Here is a 24,045-nt window from a genome sequence, read left to right as displayed (position 1 = left end):
CTTTGCTATTAGCTATTTATTAAAAAATGTTTGCACATTTTAAACAAATTGCTGCACCAATGTCACACTTTCCTAGAAACTATAAGAAGGCGAAGGGCAGCTCAAAACTTTCGAATGATACTGGACATTGTGACTGTAATTCTGGCTCTAAACTTCCCCAGTTTTCAGTGTTTCTGCAAGTTCAATGAGTAATAGAAAACTAAACTGAAAAAATTCCAAACATAAGAGAGCACATAATGCAACTTCTTTAACCTCCTAAGACCCAAACTCTCCCAAAGCATGCATTTTTAATTTCTCTTTGATATTTGGGCATATTGGCACCCGATGAATGTAAAAACAAAGAATTACCAGATTTTTTTTAACCTTATTTTTGTTTCTGAGAAAAATGAGAGCCCTATATAAGGATATTTGTTTAAAATTTCGATAGAACAGTGGCAGTAAAATGTCCTCGTAAGTGGAGTAAGGCCCTTGTAGTGTAAAATTGAGTATTTTGATCTAAATAACCCAAAATGTGATGTCCACATATGTGGACGCCAGGTCCTAGGAGGTTAAAGCACTGTTTAAAATTAAAATAAATTCTAAATGCAGTTATTTGAAAATAATTAAAATACTCCATGTAATAGAAAACAGGACAAAGATATGATATCAGATTTAAGATATGCACATTTTAATTACTGTCAGCAACGCTTTTAATAAAGTTTTTGAGAAGGGCATGTTTCCTGCTGTGTTGAATTGCTTTTATTAAAAATACTCTGTAGAGACGGACTCCTGTAGTTTCTTCTTAAGGCAAAAACTGGCGTATTGCTTCACTTAAAGTCTAGTTTTGTGATAACTTTAGTGAACTTTCTATACAGACCTAGGTACATTATATATGCTTCAGACTGTGTTCACCGCATTGCTAACAGGTCGATAATTTAACTTTCTCTTTTTAGCTCGAGGACCACGGCGGGTAGCCAATCAAATTCCAGATGAAATCCTCCAAGACCCTGAGTTACAGGAGGCAATCAAAGCCCTGCCTGCGAATTACAACTTTGAGATCCACAAGACAGTTTGGCGAGTGAGACAAGCAAAATCTAAGAGAGGTGAGTTTCTGTTACATCCTATTTGTTTTTTTTAATGTTTTTTTGCATAAGCTTTTAATGGAAACAGAATCTGTAGTTGAATTCCACAATTTTACAATTCTCACATTCAGTCTGAGTACAGCTGTGCCCTCACCCAGATTCACAAATGCCTAAATTGCTTGTGCTATAAGCTTTTAAAATGCATGGCAGGCTTCTGATTTAACTGCTGAATTGGGTCAGAGTTTGGATGAAGTTATTTGGACGTAAAGGATCTGTAGCTGTCTTTTACACAGCCTGGGATTTCATAAGAGAAACGGTTCTAATATGTAGCCCAAATTATTGGCCAGCGTGAGCAGAAATGATGCTTTTCTTGAACAATATCTGTTCCATATCCTGACACGAGCAACTGTGCATTGCGCCCTCCTTTATTTTAACTGAAAAATATTTGTTTTATGTCTGTTTCATTTCATTGTCAGCTTAACATACGACTAATATTACCTAAAGGTTTATGAAACAATTCCACAAAGAAGAATTTTCTTTTGCTTTACTGCTGTTTTGAAAGCTTTTAGAACGTGTGGGAAGCAGAGCATTGAACATTTATATACAGAAATACCATGCATGCATGCTTTCATTCAAAATGTTGTCCCTGGGTGCATCTGTGCTTTGACCTAGTTTGAAGACTTTATTGTTCAGTTGTTAACGTGTAAGATTTATACAGGTTTATCCAGTTTGGGACAAGCGAAAAAGGTTCCCTTCATCATCCACAGTTACTGTCATTAAAATCAGCATCAGTGTAGGGAACTGAAGAAAATACATCAACACAAGGTCCGCATGCCTTCAGATGTAATATACATGCTGCTGCATTTAGCTTCTCATGTGTGGGCAGCAGATTCAGGCTGTATTGGTATAAATTATAAAAATTAAGTTGGAACAGCATCCAGCCTATGATCCTAAGTTGGACTGTCTCATTGAGTCTTTTATGGGTGGATGCAATAGCCTCAAAATGACATCAGATATTTGAAGGACATTCGCAGCAGGGATATTTCTGATGATATAGGAAAAAAATACTGAACAGTGTTATTTTTTTATCGGTCAGCTAGAGCTGGGCGATAGAACGATAACGATATGTATCGCGATATAACTTTTACTCGATAGAGAAATTAAGCTATCGCGATAGACCTCGCCGCTCTTGTCCTCTTAAAAAAAAAAAAAAAAAAAAGGTCAGCCGATCCAAATTCAGTAGCGCAGAGCCGAACCAATCACAGCCGCAGCGTCACGTCGCGTGACTTGTTAGGTACAGCACAAGTGCCAAGCCGCACGTGTGTTTGTTTGGGAAGCAGCCAGCGGGTAATGGAGCCAGCGCGTAATGGAGGAAATGAGTGTGCCGACTAGAAAAATCAACCGAGCGTGACCGAAGAGAAAACAGATGATGGTTCCAATGCCGGAGAGATTGTCGAACGGAAGAGCCATAGAAGTTCCGTAGTGTGAAGGTATTTCGGCTATTTCAAGTCTGACAAAAAACAGAGTAGCGTGCACTGTAAATTGTGCCGAAAGCAAGTCTGGAAATACAATAAACTGGTGCATGCGTCACACTGTGTGCCACGTTATTGTTTCGGTGAAATGAATTTCTACAATACTGTTACTGTTAATTCTACTCTCTGCAGTGTTTAAATGCTTACATATACACAGTTACTGTCCGTCCACACATACGACTCGGTTCTGCTTCTATGCCCCAGCTTTGTTTACTTTTTCCCACCGAGGCTTCTAGACTTCTGATTGGCCAACATTTCTGCACGGTTAGGAATCTAGCGCCACCTGCTGCTTTGGCATGTTCATAGCAGCGTTTTCCTTCATTTCTGCCTTTACGTGTGGACGGGATTATTTTTTAAAACGAAAACGGAAAATCTCCGTATTCAAAAATACCCGTGTACGTGTGGACGTAGCCTCAGTCTCTGACTGGAAGCGCTAATTCGTCATTCGGCTTTTGTCAGACTAAAGTAACTGTTAAAACTGTTTGAAAAGCTAAGCTATACAACAAGGAGAGATTGAGAATTTCCTTTTAGTTCTCAGTTTATTTGATATTGACAAAAGTTAGTCAGTTTTGTCTGTTCTTCTGTAAAACAAACTAAGATTTATTTTTAGAATTAATATTTTATTTCTAAGTGGAATTGACAATTTAGTCTGTTTCATTTGTTCTATTTTGAAACTTAAACGCTTTAGCGGCTGCCTTTTGTGTAGTTTGCAATATTTGCCTTTATTTATCTGGAAAAAGTCTCATGTTCCTTAAGTACATCTACCCTGTTGAACTTATTATGGGAAATAAATATTTAAAAACAAGCTGCTGATAATTTCACATTTTACTTGTGAGCAACGGCACATTTAAATCTTACAAATATAGTTATTTGGCTTATATCGTGATAGATATCGTTATCGCCTGAAATGAAAAAAACATATCGTGATATGAAAAAATCTCATATCGCCCAGCTCTACGGTCAGCGCAACCTCATTTCACAGTCACTTGTATTTATACCTGCTAATAAGGCGCAGGAAGCTGCTACGGTATTCTCTTGAACGCTAGGTGTCACCACTCGGATAATATCGCAACATAAGTGCTGATAGAAGTAATCAAAACTAGAAACCAAGACTTTGAGTGTTTTTTGCAAAGTTTTCAAACTGTTCCATTATCTCCCTTTGGCTGTCTGTATGTTTCTGATATCAATAAAATGGTAGTAAAAACATGATCGTACACTCGTGTCTTCCACCTTGCTGTGGCAGCCATAGTGCAAGGTTACAAAAATCGAAAGCTGCATAATGGCCCCATTACATGACAGTGGTGATGCAGCATAGTCAAATATGAGAACAAAAGTAGCCTAGGTCATGTTTTCCCTGGAAATTTTAAGTAAATGTATAACTGCTTAACACTTCCACAATGACTAAAGTAATTAACTTGTTAGGAGAATGCACAATATTGTCACATCATAAAACTGAGAAATATTTTCTGCCTATGATTTTGTAGCTTTGGTTGAACTTTTTAACCAGTTGCTTAAAGCCCTGCTTTTCCATCATGTAACCAAATCTGTAATCTCCATCCACATTTGCTCTTCCTGTCATATGGAGTAATTTGCAAAGCGCTGTGCTCTGTTGGAGGCTGATGAAGTAGTTCCCTTTTTACTAAGTTTTTATTGGAGGCTGAAACACAGCTCTCGCTCTTAGATGTGTCTTGGTTAGTGTTATTGTCGTGTACTATGGAACATGACACATGGCATTGCTATATCATTGATATCACCTTTATATCATGTAAATATGTATATTACACCTCTGATTTTACTTCTTACTGACCATCTTTACCCTTGATTCTGTTATAAAAGTGTAATGTTGTAAGTCCATGCTAATAAAAGATCTATGCTGTGTGAAAAGTGTTGCTGGGATCAAATATAGGGATTTAAGTTTCTATTAAGAATATGGTTTAAACAACTTGCAAAAAATTACATTGTAGTTTGTTTGCATTTCACCGGGTGTCTGAACTTCTCATAAACAGCAGTTGCAGATACATTCAGTTCTATCAGTGCTTAGTAGGTTAGCAACAAATCTAATGGTAAGGTTTTTAATTTTTGTTTTCCTGAAAATGCAAATTGTGCTTTGTGTGCATTGTACTCTATTCAAATTTAAATGAGTTGTTGCACACAGACAATTTAGAGATTAAGATTGCCAGTCAAAAATGTCAATACTTTTTTCTCTTACATGCTTTCACATACAGACTTGTGGTTTTACCATCATGCATTGCTGCATGTATCGTCTGACTTTTCCCGATGCCAGTTTTTCTAGTGCAGCGGTATAGGAATTATGTGTCAGTATTTGCTTCCAGCCTAAAAAAAAAGATCCTTCACTAATATACATGTCAAAATGTGTATTTTTTCTACTCCTTCATGCTTTGGGTAGTAGTATGCAGATGGCATGCCAAGAGGATATAATTTTTTTTGTCCCCGTGGGGAGTGTTTGTTTTATTGCAGCCTGCTTTCTTTGCTTTTTCTGTTAAGTGACTTCTTTTTATCAGAGCTTCTGTCTCTGAACTGTGAAAAGGGCATAACTTACCTCATCACCCCCGTCTCTCTTTGTTCCTCTTTGTGTCCATCTGTTTCTTTGTCCTCCTTTGAACTCTGCAGTGGTCTCATAGTGTTCTTTTAAAACTGAGAACTGAGCATCATACCATAAAATTTTATTTTGGTTCCCCAGCCTCTTTTTTTTTTTTTTTTATAAATCTAATCTGTTATGCAATTTTCAGAACATTTTTGTTCTTCAGCAACTTTGGCTGTTGGCTGTCTTCTATCATAATTACATCATACATTAAATGAAAACAAAGGCAAGTGAACAATTTAGTTTTTCAGCAACTTTAACTTCTGCTGTTGCGATTGCATCATCCGTTCACTTAAAATAAAGACCCAAAAAGTAATAACAGGTCATATTAACTTGGTGACTTGAGGCAACTATGTCTTTGGTGTTGAGTTTCAAGTATTATATTTATAAAATTAAATAGATAAGAATAGTTCATTTTCTAACTTTGGTTAGGAAATGGATTGAAGCAGATGATTTATTGCTCAGTATAAATTAACTCCTGTATGTGGATCCTGGTAATTATTTTTGCATTGTGTTAAATGTGATTTTTTTTTTTTTTTGATGGGGGTAAAATACTAGTTTCCATGTAAATAAACATGTAAAAAAGCCAGAGATAATTAAATGAGTACATTTGACATTTTCTTTTTGATGTTTGCGTGAGCTACAAGAATTAAGTGAAGCATTTAACACCATCTTTTAGTTTCTACAGTAATCTTCCATGTTGCAGTTAGAGGCACGCTCAAGCAAAATAGGATAATATCTTAAAACTAACAATCCTGGTTTCATTGCAGTCATTAATTTTCTAAACTTTAAAATTAGGTTATGAATTAATTTTGAATTATAATCACAAACAATGTTAGCTTCACATTCGGGCTTATGTGGAATTCATGGTACTGTGTTTATGTCTATTTGTATTTACCTACACAGATACAAGGATTATATGCATGTAAACTAGTCCTTCAGAAAGACAACAGCACTTAACCCAACAGGAATTATGCGATGGGCAGCGTAGCAGGTTGAAAACTGGGCCTGGGCAGCAAAAGGAGCATAGGTCACCACCTAAAGAGAGAAATGTAAAAAACCTGATATCCAAGAACGGCGTGAGAAGCTTAGAGACTCCAGCAGACATTTTGCATTGTTTTAACTTGAGCTCTTTGTATGTTTTGCCTGTTGTCTTTTCCGTGGCTGGCTGAAGGACCAACAATTGCAAAAGCGAGATGAGGCCTAAATTCAAAAATCCTTTAAAATTCTTTTTGTACATCTCTGTCCACCTTTTTCTACATTCTCCATGAAAGTTGTTGGGTAGTAGTGATTGAAGTCAATAGTGAGCATTTGTATTTCTTTATCTATGAAGATGGGCAACTATAAAACACATTATTAGGTGTCAATGATCAGAAACTCCTTAAAGCACCAGTATACAGTCCGCATTGGTCGCTTTGTGCACTGTTGCAACATCATAACGCAGTCACTTATATTAATGTCTGCTGTTCAGGCACAGGAAGCTGCAGTATTGAACTAAGGAGTTTTTTGAGGTCTTTAGACACATCTCTCACTAGTTTTCCTACCAGGCTTCTTCTATACTAAGTGGCTCTCTTTGAAGATTATACTTCTCACTCCAGTTCTTGACACTCGGATATGCTGTGATAACTTTGTATGTCCATTGCTTGCTTTGTGAACAATTCTTTTTCTCAAGTCTAAACTAATTTCTTCTTTTTTGGCATAATGCTTTCTCAAGTGAAAGCTCAAACCCTTTATCTTCCAATTTACACAAAGTATAATCTTCAGTTTTAACTTGATTTTCCAAGCTTGTGTATTGCAAAATTAAATCACATCATTATACAGCAGTGATCTGTGCTACGGCTCAATAAAAAGGTTATGTTTTTTTTATTGTTTGCAAATAAAAACACTTAATACTTTATGGAAAAAAACCCCCACTTTTGAACAAAAGTTTGCAAACAAACTACATTAACTGAGCTGCAATAGTGATGTGAGAATGTATTGAGAGTGAAACAGTGGAAAATTGAGGCTTGGAGGTCTCTTTGCAGCCTTGAGGGTATAAACATAAAGGTACAGGACAATTCAGGGCCATCTTAACCACGCTTAGGCAAAAGATTAATCAAAAAGAGGATTTTTAACTTGATGATTTGGTATTTGCTTTCCAAACCTAAACTGGACCTGGTTCAACAGGAGTGGGGCCTGATAGCTGAAGCAGTCACCTCTTATTGTACTACTGAAAACTCCAATGCAATAATATGGATCAATGAAGACTTTCTGGCCTGGTTTTTTTTTTTTAAAGAAGAAGCAAAGAAACTAGAAACAAATAGCAGAAATATGATTCATCTTTCTATGTAGTTTCTTTTAGTACTCCAGCTGCAGCATTTTTGGATTAATTAGAGGCCACTCAAATAGCTTTTGGTCATCATTAGAACAAGGAATTACAGTAGTTCAGACTAGAAAAGAAGAATAATTTCACAAGATGCTCCCAGAATTCACAATGTTGCAGGAATAAAAAGTCTAAAGAGTAACCCTTTGGGTCACAGCAACTTATTTTGTCATTTTTGGCTGTAAAATTGCACAAAAATTCTCATCTTTTAGGAGTATAAATTTTCTCTCGAGCCAAGAGTCTGTCATCTGACAAGGGATTTAAAAAGAGTTATTTGAAATAAATCATTTCAGTGTAAGGAAGTCATCTTAACACACTGTTTGCTGCTACAACTACACATGTTTCTTTTCCAAATATTTATTTATAAGTGACTTATTTATGTATGTATGTATATATATGTATATATTGTACTATTCTTAGTTAGCGTATTGTCTGTCTTGTCTTAATGTTGGTTTAAAATGGAGCACTGTAACAAAAAATAATTTCCCCCAGGGATCAATAAAGTATTCTGATTCTGATTCTGATCTAAAAGTGGTGTACATTTCAAATAACTGACAATTTGTCCAGGGCGTTTTGATGAGAGGAAAAGTCTCAGAAACATCCAAAATTTAATCAGTGGATCTGCAGGTATGCTTGGAACCGTTGTTGTCACAGTGGATGAGCCCATAATCATAAAGAGATTTTGCCTGTTAAATTCAAGGCATACCGGGAAATTGAAAAGCTGCTGGACATTTATATAAAACACCAGCATGAATCCATTTGTGCTGGAAGTGACTTTGGAGGATAAAGATATTCTTTTTTACTTGATCTGTTGATATCATTGTTGAATTAATGACTAAATCAGATATTTATATTTGTTACTGTTTGGTCCAGATATTTTGAAGTAGACAACAATATCAAGGTGATATACTTATTTTTTGTGACTGTAGGCAAGTTCATTTCTAGAGAATTATTTTGCAATTAAATTTTTGTTTAAAAGTTTTTTTTAATTCCTTCCCCAATTAAAAATGTTTTTTTTAAATACTAAATACAAAATAAATGCCAACTTAAAAAGTACAAGATGTCCATTCCTCTTGTCTGAACAGTTTTTGCCTTTATTGAAGGGATGACACAGAGTTCTCACACAGAGGAATTGTGCTCATTGTGTTCAAATTCAATGTTTCTTTCTGTCTTCCATTTACTCTTCACACACTTAGACAATTCACACACCTATTACACTGTAGGTATAAATGAATCTGGGGAATTCCCAGCAAAATAAACCATTCTGCTACTACAACTCCAGTGGTGTCTCACTACAATAAAGCAGCAGTAAAATATAAGCAGTCTTAAGAGTTGCACTTTAAATACAGTTTACATAAATTTAATGACTTTACAGCTCTCAATAGTACAAGAAATTACAGCTTTAATAAATCTGAAACCATATCATTTGCTGAGGACCATGCCATTGTGCCCAAGGTTCTGGTTAACAGTACTCCGTCTTACAATGTAGCTGCTTGGGTTGTCATGGTAAACTGGTAATATCTGCTAAATTAACACTGCTTAGCTAGTCAAAGTGAAAACCAAGATGCTCTCTGTGGGCTGGGGTTGTAGCACAAACTTAAATTAATTGTTTATTGTGAAGAATAGCTGCTCAAATTATGACAAACCTTATACCCACATACACCCACATAGTTAGTCATTCCCTCATCATCAATCATCAATGGAAGACACTCTTAGTACTGCTGACCACTGCGTTAATGGCAGTGCCAATAGAGGGCAGATCACACAAATCAGTCACCAGATTAATCACTTGCTATGTATATACTATTAGTCAACAATATTTTTTTTATGCTTAATCTAAGCTTTACATACCTCAGCTTAATCTAAGATATGTAAAACTGTACCAGTAAAAGTGCTATTTCAATATGAAGTGGGCAAGTCAGATGTGTTATAAAAACTCATGAAAAAACTTTATTTTGTTTCCTATTTTTAATACTACTCATCTTGGAATTTAACATTATACTGTACAGATAGAAACACAGGGACATCTCATATAATCACATGTATACAACATGGTTTTTTTTTTATGGGATAAACCCAGTCTATGGTGTGTTTTTATCCTTCTGGTCAGGTCTGTTGTTGTGAAAACTTCATGTAATCTTTGGCTTTGTTCATTCTCTCTGCCATCCACTGATAAATTGGTCTTTCCAGCACTTTCGCAGTTTGCCTCCTACTTTTGATTGTTAACATAATCCCACGTGTAGCTTTTTAGTTACCTGTGCAGCCATTAGTGTTGCAACAATAGGTATACAAAATTAGATGATTGTTGATTGACATTTCACTCATAAAGGGGATGTTTACTTTCTTTCCTATTGAGAAAGTTAAGAAAGGGGCATGTATATATGAACTGCATTTTTATTTAGCCTTGTAATATACTTATTTGATCGCTTATATTGGCCACATGGTTGGGTTGTTACTCTTATTTGGTCAAGAATGTCCAAACGAGAGCAAGAGGGAAGTGGCAGGATCTTTATGTAACACAACAACATGCATTCACACAGCCTAACACACCTCTTCTATCTGACTCACCTTTCATTTGATGGAGTAGATGGAGAAAGCTCTTCGTTTCTGTCAGCTGTGGCAGAGGTGTGGTCTGAAACCTTTCTCTGTTAATAAACTTGGCCTTTCCTGGGTAATGACCTGCCTCTCACAGCCTGCATGACACTTGGTGATCCCTTAACCTTTCATCAGCAAGAACTTCTCTGACTCTTTCTCCTTAGAACTGCTCTATCTATCACTCCATCTCATGACTATTCACTTTCAGCCTGCTCAGTCTTTTATTTGTCCCAGCTTTTATTGTTTAATGCCGTCACTGGCGCCGAAGTCTTGAAATGGTTTCAGGGCTAGTCATCTGAAAACATTTCTACACTGAATTCAAGGTCTTCGAGTTGTAATTCTCCACTGAGACATTGATGGATTTATTGAACTAAGGTGTGACAGAGTTTGACGGGAAGAAAATGTCACGGTTGATTGAAATAACACCTTTGTTCCCAGATACTCGCTCAGTGTGTCAGACTTGGTGGCAGAGACTTCACACTGAACTGTTGAAGTCTTGTGCCTGCATGTCTGCAATATTAACTTCCACAAAAGGTATAAATAAAAAAGAAAACAACTGACAGGAGATATTGCTAGTATACAAACAGTGTAGACTAATATAATCCCAAACAGCAAACTACTGTAGCCAACACCTGTGTTTCAGAATTTTCAGACAGACATATACACACACAAAAAAAATCCTTTGTTACCATCACAGGTACACATTTTTCCTGATTTTTAGAATATCTATACGCAAGTCGTCTTTCAGCATCACAGTCAGCCTTTGCTGTAATATAAATAGAAAATTGGTTTCCAAGCATCTTAATAACAGATTAAATGTTTGCATCCTTTATCCAGACAAACTGTCGGCTTCTCAACTCATTTTTTTTTTTTTAAATCACTGAAAATCGTTTCTCTTTGAGTTTGCTTCTGCTGATGTCAGCATGTTAGCTTTTTTTGCTTTGTGAGGAAATGATAGGATTAATGTAACTGGAACATCATTGGATTCTTAGTGAATTATGTAGGAAACGTACTGCAACAACACCACAGCCTGTTTGTCAAGAAATCCCAGTTTCAATTTGTAGTTACTTTGTTTTCCAAGTAAATCCAAGTATATTTGCCCTGTAACCAGTAATCACAGTCCACAACTGTTTCTAATATAGCTGGCAAGTGGCTGGGATATATTTTGAATATAAATGTTGTGTTGTTGTTGTGTATATTGGTGTCATTGTTTTTAACATTAAAAAAATGTCACAAAAACAGATACAATTGACATTTTATTGATTTTTATGCTTTTGCTTCTTAGGTTTGGTATATTTCTAGTTTAAAAGCTTACAAAATGTTCATTTAAGCTAATTTATTTCAGTCCCCTTTGGACTTGTGTCTAGTATGATGTCCAGTCATCATTATTGAGAAAACAAAAAAACACTTCAAATTTCCTTGTCTATGACAGAGTACATTTAATAAAAGTGTCTGCTTTCTAGTGGCTAAGAATCTCTCATATAACACTGATTTGTCTTATTTATTTTTTAAAAAATGAATATGCATGAACGTGTTTCATTTCACTGATTGCAGCCAGAGAGCAGTTTAAGAAGAGGGGAGAAAAAAAAAGCCCAGAGATTGAAATGAGACACTAGGCACTTTGGTAAATGTTGCCCTATCATCTCAGGTGGTGTAGCATATCAGTAGAGGTATCGGTGCAAATTAACTGATTCATTTTATCTTCAGTGCTCGCAAGTGCAAGTGTTTTGCTCGCATTTGTTACAGAAAGACTGGAAACTAACTGAATTGTTGTCTTTAAATGTTTTTAAAACTAAACTCAAAGGCCTACAGGCTGCCTCAATAATGTGTAATTGTTTTGTGTAATTTTAACTTTGTTTGTTCGTATGTATTTGTCTTGAAATGTGCTGCCTCTTGGCCAGGACTCCCTTGAAAAAGAGGTCTTTGATCTCAACGGGACATTCCTGGTTAAATAAAGGTTAAATAAAAATAAATAAAAATTTGGGAATAAATTTAATGTGTGCAAACAAATACTCGACTTAAAAGTATTAAAAAAAAATTAAACTCCACCAGTCTTTCTCTCTCTCTTTTTAAAAAAAAGAAATGGTTGAAAACACAAAAACAATTTGCCGATCATTTGTGTCATAAGTTTCCCCTTTATATATGTCAGCCTTCAAACTCATACACATATTTGCAGACAGCAAATACACAGGATTGTGGCATAGACAGTGAATCCAAGTAAGGAATGCAGGTGAACATAAAGATATTGTTTTGCTGGGGTAAAAAAACAACCTCAGGCTGTGTAAAAATGAGAGCCTTTGTAAGTAAAAAAAGCCTTAAAAAGAGTTATTTATCACAACACCTGTTCAAGCATCAACCTGTAGAAAAGTGATTTTTCTTTTCTTCAACCAGTCATATCCACCCACCTTGTGGGGGAAAAAAAAAGAAAAGATCTAGTAGCAGGCCTTGAGCTGCAGAGACAGACCTGGGGTTATTGGTTTGGACTATATTTCCAACAACCTGTCACCCACAAAAATAAACCAAGAGCACTACTGTGGAGAGAGGACAAATCCTATGAAATGTCACTGTTTGCTGTCAGTGGAGCACTCTGAACCAGAAGCAGCAGCTATGTATAGCTGTACAGTTGAGAAAGTATCAAATAACATCTTGTCATCCCTCTAATGCAAGCATGTAACTTTTCTATTTGTTTTCTTTCTCCGGTCTCTCTCCAGTTGCTTTGCAGCTTCCAGAGGGCCTGCAAATGTTTGCCTGCATCATCAGTGACATCATTGAACGGTAAGCCACATTTAAAAAAAAAAAAAAAAAAAAAATGATTTCATACTTGCTTGAAAGATAATTTCAATCTCAGACTTCCCACCCATGTGTTGTGTTGTGGTTTTAAAAGCCATTCTAACTTTGCACTGTTATAATTTGCACTTGTTTGCCCCATGCAACTAATTTCTGTGTTCACCTTTCTGTCAGATTTGAGAACAAATTTAGATGGATTTGTTTGGAAAGCTGCAGTTAGCTTATTTAAAGCCTAAAGTTAGCTCAATAGGTTTTGGGGAATAAATACCTAAATTGTGCTTCGATAAACCATCACAGTGGACTTGAAATGAATAATCAAGATGGTGGAATTTCAGTTAGCCATTGCTTTTTTTTTTGTCTATAATTTGTCCTATTTCGTAGATGGTAGACCATATAAACATGACTATAATTGTAGTTTATGTGGTGGAGAAAGGTCAAAGTCTCCACTTCAGTCATATCGTGTTTGATCCAGAGGCAAAACAACAAGTGTCGTTGTCAAAGTACTTATGCACCAGTGTGTAGATGTTCACACTCTGTTTTGTGTGATTCCTCTACATCAAAGTTTTAGAATGCAAAGTTAGCACAGCATCGAGGTCCACTGTAACCACTTCATAAGAAAATATCCATACATTCTCTTCCACTTACAGCTGGTGTAGAAACCAGCATCATGTCCACTTGGTATTGGAGAGCAACAGCCTTATCATAATTCCCCACCTTTGACTCAATCAGAGATTCTAAGGCATTACTCAGGTTTAGGACAGAGCAGATAACAGCCTCCCTTGCTCATAGCCCACAGCGGAGGAGGGAAGCGATATTATTCTTGTTAATTACAGTGCGTTTCAGCCTGCATATTCCCTATTACACACCAGCACTCAATCACACAGACACCACAACTTTTTTTCCCCCCTCCATCCCACAGTGAGCAGTGCTTAAGCAATAATGTCCACTAGACCTAATAGTTTGTCTTTGAAGCTACCCTGTGGTTTACCCTGCTCTCTGCTAAATAAAATTGGTTATTCAATGTTTAGGAAAACACAAATCATAAAGCACACTCAAGTGAGAGCACTGCTTTGGAATTTGTTAGTATAAGTGTCTTCTTTAAGAAAATGACTTATGATTAAACACTCGGAGTGGATTCCTTTCATATGTGTTTAGCCAGTGGCAGCTTCATTATGTTATGGGCAAGATAAAGAAGAGTTGTAGGATTTACCATTAATTTTTCAGGCAGGGTGCACCATTATTATGGTTTTCACAATTAGACATACTTTATATTATTATTGCAAAAAACTCTTTGCTAAAATGTGTTTCTGCTTTATGTCGTTTCCATTTTCTGTTCTGACACCATCATTTTTGTTCATCATTTCTCCTGCTGTATCATTCTCCCTCTATCCAGACTCCGGCTTTATCTTTCTGTCATTCTCTTTACAGACATTTCTTACTTTTTTATCACAAGAAAGATGATAGTGAAGTTTTGATGATAGGATCTGATCTTATCAGTCGTATTGCTATCAGACTGAGAGCTGCTACTGTGTGCTTCATGAAATTTAAACCACACAGCTATATAGTCCAGTTATATGTTCAAGTTATGACTGTTCATCATAAATCTACCAAATCGGCCACATCTCTTCTAATGAGAGCAATTAGAAGACACTAATTGCTTTTCTCGCTGTCTTCTACCTCGTTCTCTATCTCTTGTGTCTGTGTATTTTTCACCCCCTCCTCACCATCCACATTTGTCTTCCAGGCTGCAGAGTACAACATGGTTCTCACGGTTTTCCTTCATTAGGTTCTGCGCTATAGTTTCCCTGCCTCCAGAGACTTTTTCTTCTATCTCTGCTGTCTTAGTAGGAATTTCAGCTCCATACTTTCCAGATTTAACAGATGGGTTCTTTGATTACTGGATGAACATCAGAGCCTGTTCAAAGTACTGAGTATATGCCATCTTTCCAACAGATTGACAAGTTGACAAGTATCATTTGAGTGCATCGACTTATTTTGACATAGTCTTCTCTGCAAAATCTTAAAAAAAAAAAACGCTCTCAACGATGCTCATCCATGTTGGTCACAAGGAGCCCAAAAATGCGATTTGTCTTAGGTTTCAACGTTATTGCAGTTTGACTTCTATTTTTTTTTGGCCATTATTTGTAGTGGTCAGGTACTACAAGTCTACAAATTCCTCTGGTGCACATGCCGGACATGCCGTTAATGTCACATTGCAATGAGTTTACATTTACATTTCACATTTCTTCTTCTGTTAGGTAGAGTAAATATGATGGATATCTTCATATTTACAAAACTCGGGTTAAATGTTCGCTTATGTTGAGAATGATGACCAGAATTCATAAAAAGTTGTGAAGAATAGGTACTGTTTTGTTTTGTTTTGTTTTTTTAACTCTGACTTTTTTAATATCTCATCTCACCCTGAGAGGCAGGGCTTAGCTGTGGCTGACTCATAAGTACAGAGTCACCATGAATCTGTCAGTTTTTCTATGTCTAAATAGGAAACTGGTGATTCCCAGAAGTCATTTAATAGCACACAAGAAGTCCACTTCCCTATATAGCGATATCCTGATCTGGCTGACTGAGAATCTTCTTAGACATACTTTGTTTTAATTATGTGATAGCCACAAGGCTTTTTGGATCAAACAATTAATCTAGGAACCGTCATCTGGGGGCTCCTTAGGGTATAATCTTTGATCCTGGTGTGTCGATACTCTGTATAGTAATTGGAGCATTTGTAAGGTGGCCATGGTTTAACTCTTTTTTACTGCTGCAACAACCTTGTGCCCAGCAATTACGTACAGTCACGATAAAGGTCTTAAAATTGCAATATAACCTGAAATCCCTCTATAGCAATTACAATTCGGGACAAATGTTTTATTGATCGGAATTCTGCAAATCACCACAAGCATCCTAAGATGAATCTAGGACAAAATTAGATGAATGACAAGAACCTTTAGAAGTTTGCACAGCTTGCAGCTGACCTCATGTCACACAGCTTATGCTAAAGGCTACCAGAGGTCTCACAGGGCAGCTTTGCCATCACCATCACTATCACCCCTGTACTCGTGAGACGGGGCTGAGGTCCATATGAAAATGGGGATGAAAGGCCTAAGCTGCCCTCAGAGTAAGAAGCTTCAGCTGGATGGACTGCTAAGTCTTAATGAGGACAAGCTGCTCTGAATTATGGCCATTCCCATGGCACAGTTAATAGACTTCGGCCAAAACTGTATTAATGCATACTTTTAGCTTGCCCCACTGTGACTGTAAAAGAGTAGCATGACAATTCATAGATGGATGGATGGATGGATAGATAGACACAGCACCACAGACTACAGTGTCTAAAACACCTTAAAAATATTGCTATATTACATGTTTCTGAATGGTTCAAAAGAATTAAAGCCCAACAGTCAACAAATCAGAGACAATAGTGAATGAATAGAACTTAGATGAGATCTGTACCTAGAAATGTTAATGAATGAATGACTCACTGCTCTCTGATAGAGTTAACAGATCAGCCAGTCTCATATGTACCATGAACAGTGGTGTAATTTCCACTGGGGATTGGTGGGCATATCCGTCTTAATGTTCAGAATGGTATTTTTGTCCCTCCTCCAACGTTTAGAGTTTCCGTTTGGCTCTAGTATTAAAATCTATTTAAACATTATCCTCTTACTGTCCTCTTAAGGCATTATACAAGGTGAGATAGACTATATATTGGCACATTGTCTTTGGCGTAGGATCTTGGAGTTGTAATCAACCTAAGAGGAAACCAGCTTGTACTATTCAGGGCTGAAAACTGTTGTTCCCTCATGTGCATTTTGTAATGTAATTTATTCAGAACATCTTAAAAGGTGGTGTTAGAAAATTAAAAGGTCTTTGTACATATACAGATATTATATATATTAGTTATTTGCTAATATATTGATATTGACATGTATGATGACCAATAAATGAAAATATTAAAAATAAAGAAGAGATCTTAGAAACACCCTTCAGCTATGTTACAAGTACTGATATTGCATAGTTTGTTCACTATAGGGCAGTCTGCATACCTGTTGGCAGCGTGTATTTGGAACGTCACCAACACAACAACCAGTGGAGCAGAGCATAAACGAGTAATTAACAACTCATTGTGACCTTAAAACACATAACTTTTAAACCACATTGGAATATTATCTCAGTAAGGACTCATAAATGACTTCACATGACAAATATTAGGGAAGTCTGTTTTAAAGTTTTGTGTGTCTGAAAGAAAAGAAAATATGGGCTTATATATTAGATTTTTAAATCATTATATACAGGGAGTGCAGAATTATTAGGCAAATGAGTATTTTGTCCACATCATCCTCTTCATGCATGTTGTCTTACTCCAAGCTGTATAGCCTACTAAAGCCTACTACCAATTAAGCATATTAGGTGATGTGCATCTCTGTAATGAGAAGGGGTGTGGTCTAATGACATCAACACCCTATATCAGGTGTGCATAATTATTAGGCAACATCCTTTCCTTTGGCAAAATGGGTCAAAAGAAGGACTTGACAGGCTCAGAAAAGTCTAAAATAGTGAGATATCTTGCAGAGGGATGCAGCAGTCTCAAAATTGCAAAGCTTCTGAAGCGTGATCATCGAACAATCAAGCGTTTCATTCAAAATAGTCAACAGGGTCGCAAGAAGCGTGTGGAAAAACCAAGGCGCCAAATAACTGCCCATGAACTGAGAAAAGTCAAGCGTGCAGCTGCCAAGATGCCACTTGCCACCAGTTTGGCCATATTTCAGAGCTGCAACATCACTGGAGTGCCCAAAAGCACAAGGTGTGCAATACTCAGAGACATGGCCAAGGTAAGAAAGGCTGAAAGACGACCACCACTGAACAAGACAAACAAGCTGAAACGTCAAGACTGGGCCAAGAAATATCTCAAGACTGGTTTTTCTAAGGTTTTATGGACTGATGAAATGAGAGTGAGTCTTGATGGGCCAGATGGATGGGCCCGTGGCTGGGTTGGTAAAGGGCAGAGAGCTCCAGTCCGACTCAGACGCCAGCAAGGTGGAGGTGGAGTACTGGTTTGGGCTGGTATCATCAAAGATGAGCTTGTGGGGCCTTTTTCGGGTTGAGGATGGAGTCAAGCTCAACTCCCAGTCCTACTGCCAGTTTCTGGAAGACACCTTCTTCAAGCAGTGGTACAGGAAGAAGTCTGCATCCTTCAAGAAAAACATGATTTTCATGTAGGACAATGCTCCATCACACGCGTCCAAGTACTCCACAGCGTGGCTGGCAAGAAAGGGTATAAAAGAAGAAAAACTAATGACATGGCCACCTTGTTCACCTGATCTGAACCCCATTGAGAACCTGTGGTCCATCATCAAATGTGAGATTTACAAGGAGGGAAAACAGTACACCTCTCTGAACAGTGTGTGGGAGGCTGTGGTTGCTGCTGCACGCAATATTGATGGTGAACAGATCAAAACACTGACAGGATCCATGGATGGCAGGCTTTTGAGTGTCCTTGCAAAGAAAGGTGGCTATATTGGTCGCTGATTTGTTTTTGTTTTGTTTTTGAATGTCAGAAATGTATATTTGTGAATGTGGAGATGTTATATTGGTTTCACTGGTAAAAATAAATAATTGAAATGGGTATATATTTGTTTTTTGTTAAGTTGCCTAATAATTATGCACAGTAATAGTCACCTGCACACACAGATATCCCCCTAAAATAGCTCAAACTTAAAACAAACTAAAAACTACTTCCAAAAACATTCAGCTTTGATATTAATGAGTTTTTTGGGTTCATTGAGAACATGGTTGTTGTTCAATAATAAAATTATTCCTCAAAAATACAACTTGCTTAATAATTCTGCACTCCCTGTATTGTCATTAATTTAAAAAAAAAAACCTCTCTGTATAAATTCTGTATCAGTTAGGTTTTATTATCAGAATGCAACATTTTTTGGCCACGCTAATCCCAATCATATGTTGACTTTGTTGTATCTGTAGAAAATAGAGCTCTTTAATAGTGGCCCGTTGTAGTTTCCTACAACACTCTGCAAATGTTGACATAGCTATGTGAATTCACAGATGCGAAGTGAGCAAAGAAAAGCTTTCAAAGCAAAAGAGAGACTTGTTTAGAGGCAGCAGTGAAGTATGTCCTGTCACAGTTCAATGCGTTTTTTTTGCCTTTGACGGTATGCCAGCTGTCTCGTTCTAGGTTTTAAACATACTTTCATGAACTTAAAACACTATTTACTTCAGCTGCTTTTCTGACAGTGTATGACTATAAAGAGACAAGGAAAAAGCATGTGTATCTCCTATACATGGAATTTACACACAGCTTCTGTTGTTAACAGCTGAAATGAAAAATGAAACATTCAGTTTTTTGTGTCTGAACACAAGGTTCTTATACTATATATTAATCGCAAAATATAAAATAGAACAATTCAAACACATCCATTATATAATTTTGTTTGTGCCTAATTTGTAAAAAGGTCTTCCGATAAAGCAGTATTTAAGTGTGTGCTTCAATCTGATGAAATAATGAACAATTCTATTATTTTTTGTATCCAACAAACATTTGATTTTTATTAATATTCATTCAATTCATTGATATTAATTGAATTAAACTAGGGGTGGGTTTTGATAATCGATTTATCGATTAAAATCGATTCTGGCTTGAATAACGTGATATCGATTCATTAAAATCCTGAATCGATTTTTTAATATTAATTTATTTTGCCCGAAACACCAGAATCTCAGGTTAAACCTCACAAAATTTCAAGAACCACCAAACAGCTAAAACAGTAAATGAGAGCAGGTACACAGATTCTGCACAAAGATGTAAACACAAAGCGCGACCCGCCGATGGATCAGAATCAGTGAGCTGTCGCCTTTCTCACCTGATGGCATGGACACGGTCGGGGCTGAAAGCAGACAGCTCGCTGATTCTGATGTTTCGGTGGGTCCGAGCTTTGTGTTTACGCCTTTTTTGCGCTGGTTCTAAAGCTGTTAGTTTTATCTCTCTCCAAACATTATTGACCGAACCAGCTGCGAAAGAAGATCCAAACTACGCTTCACAAAAACATCGTCATGAATTCACTCTGACTTTTGCTGTTTTGTTTCCACCACACTTCATGCACAGGTCTCTCTCTCTCTCTTTTGCCACTCTACAATAGTAGGAGTGGCAAAATCTACAGTTTGGTACATCATGAGAAAGAAAGAGAGTGGTGGTGAACTCAGCAATCCAAAAAGACCTGGATGCCTAAGAAGACAACAGTGGTGGGTTATTGCAGAATCGTTTTCATGGTGAAGAGAAACCCATTGACAACAGCCAAGCAAGTGAAAAACACTCTGCAGGAGGGAGGTGTATTGAAGTCGTTCCACCACTTGACCTCCGTCAGACTCTCAGCCAGGTTCACCATAGCACTCCTTTTATTGTGGTTACATGAATATGCATAGGGTCATTAACATATGACGTCTACATATAAACAAAGAGTACCGTGTGTGTGTGTGTGTGTGTGTGTGTGTGTGTGTGTGTGTGTGTGTGTGTGTGTGTGTGTGTGTGTGTGTGTGGTCCTGCTGATCAAAGGGTCATATAACATGAAAGCACAAAAGGGTACATCCTTGGTCAGGAAGAGGGTAGTCTCCCCCTCACCCTAGATGGTTCACCCTAGATAACACGATGAGGAAGTCCAGCAGTTCATCTAAACAAAAAGCACTTAGACTAGAACAGACGTAGCTACGTTAATCCTACCATAAAACAATAAATGGCCTGTAATGGTAAATGGCCTGTATTTATATCTCTAAGCATTCTTTCTTGAGCTCTCAGCGAAGGCAGTCGCACTTTCTCCTCTCCTCCTCACCCTTATCTTCCCTGCTTCGCCTCTATGTCCTTGTCTTGTCTTGTGTGAATTTACTTTCCCTGGAACAGTCTCTCACTGTCGTTCTCTAAACCTAAAAGAGAATTATGGATTTGATCAACTGGTCTCTGAGTGCTATTGACACCCTTAACGAGAAGTCGGGGCTCGGGAGAGCCTGAGTGCCCTGGAGGGACTTTCCCTGCCGGTTACACGATGGACGGGTGGAGAACTGGAGGACCGTGTGCCTGGCGGGACTGTCGATCGAGGACGCTGAAGATATCTACCTATTCGGAACCATGATAACAGGGTTCATGCTGATCGGCGTTGGCTTAGCCCTGGTTTATCAGAGAAATAAGAAAGCGGAACCGGCTGTTCAAACCCCCACAAGGCTGCCCGCTGGATTCGAAGCGACGGGACGAGGTGCGACCTCTCACAACGAACGTAATGTGGTCAACACCTTGGAGACGCTTACAGCTGCTGTGAAGGCTCAAAACAACACCATTGAGCGTATGAGGGGAAACATCAGAGAGAGGCCTGCTCAAAATGAGACCCTTGAGCGACAGTTGGAAAACATCGCGGAACGGATCACTGCAGTTGTGAGGTCTCAGAATCAAAAGACTGACAACACCACGGAACAGAAGTTTGATACCATCATGGGGAGGCTCGCAGCTCTTCAACGGGAGATCGAGAGACCAGCCTCGGAGTGCTAGAATTCGAGCTGCTCACAAAGGAGAAATCAACAATATTCAACATTTGGACACCACGGCCCCAGCTGCAGGCCCAAGGCTGGAGCCCACCAAAACAACTCCCTGATAACGACTGTGTGATGACTATTCTTCCCGCCCCATGAAGGACACCTGGATTGGCTGGAGGACTGTTTACTTAGCCTGATAGGCCGAAGGACACTGTCTCAGCTAAACTATGGACACGCACACACACACACTTACACTGATAAGCACTCACTCATCCCCCTCCCTTTCCAACGCCTTCGATGCTTGTGCCCTACCGGGGATGATAGCAGTCAACTGGACCAGCACAGATGCTGCAGGACCGGATGCGCTGTCTACGCCGGCTCTCTCTTACCCTTTACCCGCCCCTGTTGCTTGTCTCGTGTTTCTATGGTGTATTGATAGTCATGTGCTTTTGTGCTGAGGTGTTTTTTCTTTTATCAAACTGTTCTCCCACTAGGAGCTCAGTCTGAGTGGAGTTTTTTTTTCTCCTCCTCTTACCTCATGTAGTGTATTTTCGTTGTTTTTTTCCTATCAGCCTACCTTCTGACATGTCTGCCCAATGTGATGTTTGTGTAAAGTTGGTCAGAAGGTTCCTTTGTGAGTGCGCATGCGCCATTAGCGTGCTGCCTGCTGTAACCCCTAATTTCCCTCGGGATGAATAAAGTATTCTGATTCTGATTCTGATTCTGATTTATATAGCGCTTTTACTAGTCCCTAAGGACCCCAAAGCGCTTTACATATCCAGTCATCCACCCATTCACACACACATTCACACACTGGTGATGGCAAGCTACATTGTAGCCACAGCCACCCTGGGGCGCACTGACAGAGGCAAGGTACGACCTCTCTCATGCTCCTAGAGTGCTCTCTAATGCACACAAAGTTTGCAGACTATTAAGGATCAAACCTCTATCAATCTAAAACTACTTATAAAACTCTAAGCATACATAAGTAAATATTTCTAAGCATAAATGACAATCAACAATACAAAACCTAACACTAAGACTTTGTCAAAAAACATTTTAAAAAAGCCAGCACCGTTCTGGAAAAACATCCTTTTGACAGATACAACCAAGATTAACCTCTACCAGAATGATGGCAAGAAAAAAGTATGGAGAAGGTGAGGAACGGCTCATGATCCAAAGCATTCCACATGTAAAACACGGTGGAGGCAGTGTGATGGCTTGGGCATGCATGGCTGCCAGCAGGACTGGGACACTAGTGTTTATTGATGATGTGACACAGGACAGAAGAATCCAAATGAATACTTTGGTGTTAAGAGACACTGTCTGCTCAAATCCAGCTAATTGCAGTCAAATTGTTTGGGCAGCGTTCCATAATACAGATAGACAATGATCCAGAACATACAGCCAAAGCAACCCAGGACTTTATTCAAGCAAAGAAGTGGGATATTTTTGAATGGCCAAGCCAGTCACTTGATCCTAACTCAATTGAGCAAGACTAAACTTCAGACAGAAAGGCCTACAAACAAACAACAACAACTGAAAGTTGCTGCAGAGCATTAAAAAGGAGGAAACCCATCATCTGGTGATGTCCATGAGTTCAAGACTTCAGTCTGTCATTGCCAGTAGAAGGTTTTCAACCAAGTATTAGAAATTAACATTTTAGTTTCAGTTATTTCATTTGTCCAACTTTGAGTCCCTGAAATGAAGGGATTGTGCACTTCAACTGTATCTGAGTTCTTTCATTTAAAATTCAATACAATACAATACATTTTGGTTCAATATAGAACCCAAATGAGAAAAAAGTTGTCTCTGTCCAAATATTTAGGAGTCTAACTGTATTTATTCTAGTGCTGCATTTGAAAATCTGGTTTTGGCATAGGAAGTTCTAATCCAAATTATGCATACTAGTCTTTAACCAGTGTGATTCTGCAGTGCTTCATGTAAAAAAGCCTAGAATTGCGTTATTTACATTTGAAGTAGAGCAGGGCGATATGACCAAAAATATTTATCATGATATACATTTGAAAATTTGCGACAACGATATAACTGACGATATAATTGACACTAGACAAAACACTTTACAACTCCACAACTTTATTAGTTCAAAAAAACAAAAAAAACCCAATGTATTTTCACTTAAACAAGCAGCTGTTTTTTTATGTGCATTAAAGTTATATAAAAATGTAACAGTGCAAATGCAAATTCCTCGCTGACAGTTTAACCAAAAGGCATTTCCAGTGGAAATTGGCCAACATATCCTCAGCATAACCATGTATAATATCCACAAAACTTAAAAAGAGGTTATACACACACAATACGGTAATATTATGTTGAAGCACAGTACGTATCACTCCGCGAGGCTCCTGCCTACGATAGCCGTAATGCTCCAACAATCCATCAAGCGGTGCGGGTTTGTAGTTTAGCAAATTCGTACTAAAACATTTGACAGATTTTCGAGCGCCATGTACCACATAACCAGAATTCATACATAAGGCACACGGGATTATAAGGAGCACTGTCGATTTTCAGAAAAATCAAAGGATTAATTTTAAGCGTGCC

The 24,045-nt window shown here is 37.9% G+C and overlaps 1 protein-coding gene across 1 annotated transcript in view; it reads left to right on the top strand.

The window, feature by feature from the left end:
• The window catches only part of dph1 (diphthamide biosynthesis 1), a 70,953-nt gene that overhangs the window by 2,360 nt on the left and 44,548 nt on the right, over positions 1-24,045 (top strand). The window contains exons 2-3 of the mRNA XM_085429415.1: positions 933-1,082; positions 12,864-12,927. Of these exons, the coding sequence (XP_085285541.1) occupies positions 933-1,082; positions 12,864-12,927 (214 nt within the window). The remainder of the gene's footprint in view (positions 1-932; positions 1,083-12,863; positions 12,928-24,045) is intronic.

The sequence above is a fragment of the Rhamphochromis longiceps genome, linkage group LG14, assembly GCF_057381845.1.
Source record: "Rhamphochromis longiceps isolate RC_006_pf linkage group LG14, R_longiceps_female_GT1.1, whole genome shotgun sequence".
Lineage (NCBI taxonomy): Eukaryota > Metazoa > Chordata > Actinopteri > Cichliformes > Cichlidae > Rhamphochromis > Rhamphochromis longiceps.
This window is presented reverse-complemented; position numbering and strand designations above follow the sequence as displayed.